The sequence below is a fragment of the Leishmania mexicana genome, chromosome 27 (assembly GCF_000234665.1).
Source record: "Leishmania mexicana MHOM/GT/2001/U1103 complete genome, chromosome 27".
Lineage (NCBI taxonomy): Eukaryota > Euglenozoa > Kinetoplastea > Trypanosomatida > Trypanosomatidae > Leishmania > Leishmania mexicana.
The window spans coordinates 728421-734296 of NC_018331.1; the positions used below are offsets into that span (position 1 = coordinate 728421).

Sequence of the window (5876 nt, forward strand, 5' to 3'; positions counted from 1 at the left end):
GTACTGATGTGTGATAGCAGTGTATCCAATGTGAGGGCGTGGGGCGCGGTGTCTTCAAGCGAGCGACAGAACGAAAGAAAAAAACGAAGCGAGGGGACGCCGGCCAAGCGCTTTGTGGGCTACACGAGATGGCGCTGCAGAAGGATGAGGAGAGGCAGAATGGGAGAGAAGGGGGTGGAGACACGCAGAGAGAGAGGGGGGAGATGAGGGCGGGGGGGGGGGTTATAGATGCCTCGGGGAGGCGAGAGTGATGAAAAGCAACGCAAACGGAGCCAGAAAAGGATCACACACTCGACGAGGGCCAACAGAGACGCAAGTTCGTCTCGCGATGAGCCGCAAAACAAGAAAGCCGTGAGGGCAAAGGGAACGTGGGAAGCAAACCGAAGCCAACCACCACCGCACAGATGCAGACGTGGAAGGGCAGTGCCGTGGAGCGCGACAGAGAGAAAGTGGGCGGATCTCTCGTGGCAGGATATTGAACGCCAAGCAGAGTGAGATGACGTAGAAAACAGAGTAGAGGCCAAGAAAAGACGATGACAGTGATGATACGGGTGGCCCCGCATTCAACACAACAGGTTTCGATAAAGACGAAAAAGGTAGCAAGAGAGAGAGAGAGAAAGACACCCCTCCCTCGAAAATATCTGTTCTGTTGTTTCTTTCGTTTTCTGAAGCGAGCGTGTGATTCCGCTTTCGTCCGCTGTTAAACGGCCAGCATTCCGTCGCCAGCGTGAGCAGGTGAAATGGGTGAGAGAAGGGAGAAGGCGAGAGTTCCACGGAGGCCACTTGAGCGAGTCCGGCATATTTGTTGCAGTCCATCTGACCGCTGAGGGCGATATGTGCGTGATTGTGCCGCCTACACGCCGACAGCCATATCCCGCCAGGAATAGAGTGCGTCTCTTTACACAAGAGCACACCGATACACGTATATGCCTGTGCTTGTGTGTGTATGCACGGTGGAGAGTGCGGAGTCACCCGCCCCTCCAGTTATATGTCGCGCCTCACCGTGCCGCCAGTTGCGCTCCTTCGCACTTGGTGTGCAGGATCACGACTCGGCCTATCTGTGGGGCTCTCGACGGATTTTATGCTACGGGCCGTGGATTAGGCATGAATGGTGAGTCACAGAGTGACGTGGCGCCGCGTTGGCTGCATGGCTGTGTGAAGATCGCCTGTCAGGACAGCAGCGATGGCAGAGGCGCCATCCAAATGACGGGGAGCCGCAGCTCCAGCAGAGAAGACAATAAAAAGAAAAGGCGCCTCACACGCGCCGCGCACCGCTCGGTGCTCTGCTGAACCTACACACTATCGGTGGGGCCGTGCCCCCATCGCGTGCCCGTGGTGACACCCCGTCTTCCTGCTGTTCTGCGAGCCCGCGCTCTCTTTGTACCATCTCACCGTCTCATGCTTCTGCTCGCCGTTAAACACATCAGGACCACGGGGCCCATCGTCCGCTCGTCCCGGGAGCGTGCGCTGCAGAGGGTGAGCACGTGTGAGGGCCGTGCTGGAGTGAAGAGGCCGTCGAAGGGCCTCTTTAAGGCCAGCGCAGTGTCGCGGCTCTCTCGTAGCATCATATCCCGCCTGCTGAGTGCGACGCCGCCGATCGTCGAGACGACGACGAGGGTCTGCATCATGTACGCTGTCTGGGCAACACGGGTTGGTTCTGACAATTTGGACAAGGTTTGAGTGCTCAGCAGAGGCCCATGTCACCATCCGCGTCGTCCCCCGGCAGCGGGCGCTGGCGGGAGGAGAAGGGGTTGAAGAAACACGACGAGGGAATGGAAAGAGGGGAGAGAAGCGGCCCTCGCACACGCAGAAGGAACAGGCAACGCAGAGGAGCAGGAGGAGGTTTACTGTACTGCGTTCTTTTCCCTTCGCCTCCTGCTCGAGGAGACGAAGAACACGGGAGAAGGACTTCCTCTCATGCGCACCTCTCGCTCTCTATATCTATATATAGATATATGTGTGACGAGCACCGAGATCGGACCTTCTTGTGCGTTGCGTAGGCGTCCCGGTTTTCTGCGTGCAGGAGGGAGAAAGACGGAGAGGGCATGGGAAAGAACGGAGAACGGGTGCGTGGAATACGCGGCATCGTGCGGGGACTGTCGCCGAGATGCTTCCATTTGCAGTGACCGTCGTGTGACAGTTTTGTCCCTGCGCGCGTGTGCGTACGCACAGGGACAACGGCGCCGACAAGGAGAGGGGGTGCCATGTGCGAGCGCGAGGAAGGGGAGGAAGAAGCAAGAGAGCAACAGCGGCAAGTAAGCGTAAGCGCTTGAGTTGGTGAGAGGGGCGTGCGTACGCCGGCGCAGCACCCAGAGAGATCCTGTCGTGCGCAGCTGAAGTATGGCGGTGGTAGATGGCAGCAAAAGGGAGAGGGCAGCACTCGGCACGAGGGCCGGTGGGCATGCATGCAGGCGTTAAAACTCGCTCGCTTGCACACGCAAAGACGCGCCATACCGCACGGTTACCACCCCCGCACGAGCCCCAGCAGATAGCAAGCTTCCCCTCGCGCAGCTCTGCGCGAAGGCCCTCGAATACGTGAAGTGAAACACCTGTATTGCATCTCCCTTTGTTACTGCTGCTGCTGGGGTGATTTGGCGTGGATGCGTCCCTCAGTGTGGTAGGAATAGGAGTGGTACAAGTCTCAGGAATCGGAAACCGAAAAATAAGAACGAAATAGCGAGAGACGGCGAAGGGGAAAAAGAGGGAGAGCAGTGCGTGCGTGCGTGTGTGTGTGCGTGCGTGCGTGCGTGTGTGTGTGTGTGTGTGTGTGTGTGTGTGGAGGGCGGAGCTCGTGTGTCCATCTCGGCATTGTCTGTCCTCTGTCCTTTTTCCCCCGTCACGGATGCCGCCGCTGATCCTGCGCCTGCTGCCGGCCTCTGCGGTGGGGCAAGGGAGGGAAGGGGTATGGGAGGCGGGGAGACTGGAGACGAGTGTTGCAGAGAGAGAGGCAGGCGGTGGTTTGGTGCCCAGCAGCGGCAGCGGTGAGACCGCCTGTCTCACTCACAAGCGCAACGACAGCGGCCGCAGCTGGAGATTTGTCGGGAAGGAAAACGACAGGGAGGTCGGTGTGATGCTTGGTGGCGACTTCTGCAAGGGTTGCCGCTCTGGCGAAGAGCGCGTTGAAAGATGATCGGTATGGCGGTCATGATGATGGTGCACCCCCTTCTCTCCCCCAGTCGACCTCAGCGGGTGGTTGGCCACCGTAGCAGCACCATTGCGGTGGCTCTCGTCAGACCTGCTAGAGAAGCTGCCGTCCTGCCCGGTGTCGCTAGTCTCTTCCCCTCGATTAACCCACAGCTCCTCCTCTCGCTCGTCATACGATGTGGAGGCTTCGATGTACGGTGAAGTCAGGCGCCGGCCTAACTGCAGCTGCTGCTGCTGTGTCCGCGGCGACCACAGCAATGCCACACCAAACCTCACGCGGAGCAACTGCCGCACCACCACCGACGCCTCCTCGGCAAACAGAAGACTCTTCTGCAGGCAGAAATTCTGTGCCAGCCGCGTCCAGCGCCCCACCAGCATCTCCATCCCCTCCAGATGCGCGCGGAACGTCACAGCGAGGCGGTGAGTCAGTAGCGTCTCTGCCATGTCGTTTGTGGTCATCTCCAGTGCAGCGATCTGGGCCTGTGCGGCGAGCATAGCCTCCTTGGCCTCCCGTCGCAGCTGCTGCTCGTGGAGGACGCGACGCTGAAGCGCAGCAGTGTCGTCGCTGCTGAGGTCGCCCAGTTGACCTTCAAAACCACCCGCTACCACAGCTTCGACTCGCGTTTGTGATGTCGCGTCGCTCCGCTGCCGTGGCGACACTGGCCCACGGCCTTCGCGCGCCAGCGGGTGTGAGTGTACTGACGGAGACGTCGAGGGTGAGGTTCCGCGGCCACCATCACCACCGCCACCGACGCGCAGTTGCGGCGTCGTGGATAGTCGGCCGGCGAAGTAGTCCCAAAGCTGTAGATCCGAGTCTCTGTTGGGGTTCCTGGTGCCGGCTGCAGCGGCACCATGTCGGCGATGCCTATCATTGTCATCCCCTGCTCCGGCCTCCCCGCTCTTGTGAGTCGTGGGCTCCTGAGACTCGCCCTCCATGGGTGGGGGTCGACGGTATGCCTCCCATATGGCTGTTTCGATCACAGCCGATATCGAACGGCGGCCGTCTTGATCCAGTGGAGGTCGAGACTGCACCACAGGAGCGGCAGCGCGGCGACTTGTCTCATCCTGACGGGACAGCCTTGTGTCTTCCGCACCGCTTCCGTCGTCTGCTCGAGAAGCACTGCCAACTTCACGATGATGATTGCCGCTAGTGCTTCGCGCATGTCGAGGTGCAGGAGAGAAGGGAAGTAGCACTGCTGCCGTCGTTGCTGCAGGCGCTCGAGTGCCGAGCACGGCGATGCCGTCGCTTGCTCTGGTGTGGCTTCCAAAGACGCTGTTATCACCATCTTTACGGCCAGCCGTATTGGAGGTTCTGTCATCGTACTTGCCGCGTGTTCTGCGCTGCGGCGACGTCAGTTCCGGTGGCGACCACTCCCTGCTCCGTGACCGGTGCGGTGCTCGGCAGGATGTATCACGATGGGCCCTCACTGATGCAGCGTGCAAGCTCCCGGGCAGCCGATCATGATGATGGTATAACCACCGGCGGGGGTCAGCCACAGCAGCCAAGCGATCCGCGGCCTCCTCCACAACGCGGGCGGATGGAGACACCGACAACCTCAGAGGCGACCAGTGTGGCTGCACGGGAGAGCGAGGCGAGTACACCACACACCCATCGTCGGCATCTGACATCCCATGCATGTTTGATGGGCTCGTAGACGGGACATCATACAGGTGTCTCTCCCGCAGTGACCGTGGCGAGACTTCAGGCTTCGCTGGCATGCTCACCGCTGACATCGCTGAAGACCTCACGCTCATCAGTTGCCGTTCCACGTGCGCCAGCTCTTCGAGCAGCACGTGGCGCTCTCGCGGCGCCATTACTTCGGAAAACGGCAGCGGTGACCTCTCCTGTTGCAGACATGTCTCAGCCGCCGCGAGACGCACGGCGCGCCCGTCCCGCTGCAGTAAATCCTCCAGTGCCTCCAGCAGTTGACTCAGCACCTTCTCCTGTATCGATGGCGAGAGGGACGTGAGAGGCATGCGAGCAGCGTCCATGAAGGGGTTCAGGTAGCTCTGTCGCTCCTCTGCTGCACCGTAGGCGTGCAACCGCTGCTGCTCCTGCCTCTGTCGCGCCACAGACGACTGGATCGACTGCATACGCTCACAGGAGCGAACCACCTTGCGTGCCATCAGCTCTAGTAGCAGCTTGTACTCGCGGACTGCGTTGACGTAGGCAGCAGTGCGGTAGCGGATCACTGGTGTGTGGTGGCAGCGTTCAAGGACCTTCTGTGACGTGGCGTGCGTGTCCCCACCAACGGCGATGGCGCAGGGGCTGCACAGGGTGAGCAAGCTCACCGGCGGCGCATCTGCGACTCGTGCAAAGAATAGCGCAGGCGCCTCAGGCCAGGTGGAGGCGGGTCCACCTTTGCACCACGCCTCGCACATCCAACACAAGGCAGCCGAGGAAGGCACAGACAAGGCAGCAGTTGCCTGGGGCAAAACGGCGGTAGCAGCGCCAGCAGCTCTGTGTGGTGTCGAAGACGGCGTGAAGCCGACTGCGGAGGGGCGGCACAAACCAGCGTAACCGGCAACGTGCCGACCGCCACCTGGGCCAGCGACAACAGCCGCACGGGCGTTGTGGCTGCCATAGCGCGGCGGTGTCCGCGGTTGCGGGCTCGCGTCGAGCGCACTCTCCGAGGCAACGTGGGGTGAGTGCAGCCATGCGGTATGTCGGTTCGACTGAGGTGCCGCATGACGTTTATCGCCGAGGATGTTTGCGGACATGCGGATCGGGG

General features: G+C 60.9%; 1 protein-coding gene across 1 annotated transcript; it reads right to left on the minus strand.

The window, feature by feature from the left end:
• Nucleotides 1–3000: 3000 nt before the first annotated feature.
• On the minus strand, nucleotides 3001–5526 carry LMXM_27_1790 (conserved hypothetical protein; the record flags this gene model as incomplete). The annotated part of the gene is made up of 1 exon (XM_003876702.1): nucleotides 3001–5526. One exon carries the CDS (start codon nucleotides 5524–5526, stop codon nucleotides 3001–3003), a length of 2526 nt encoding a protein of 841 aa, XP_003876751.1.
• Between the last annotated feature and the right edge of the window lie 350 nt (nucleotides 5527–5876).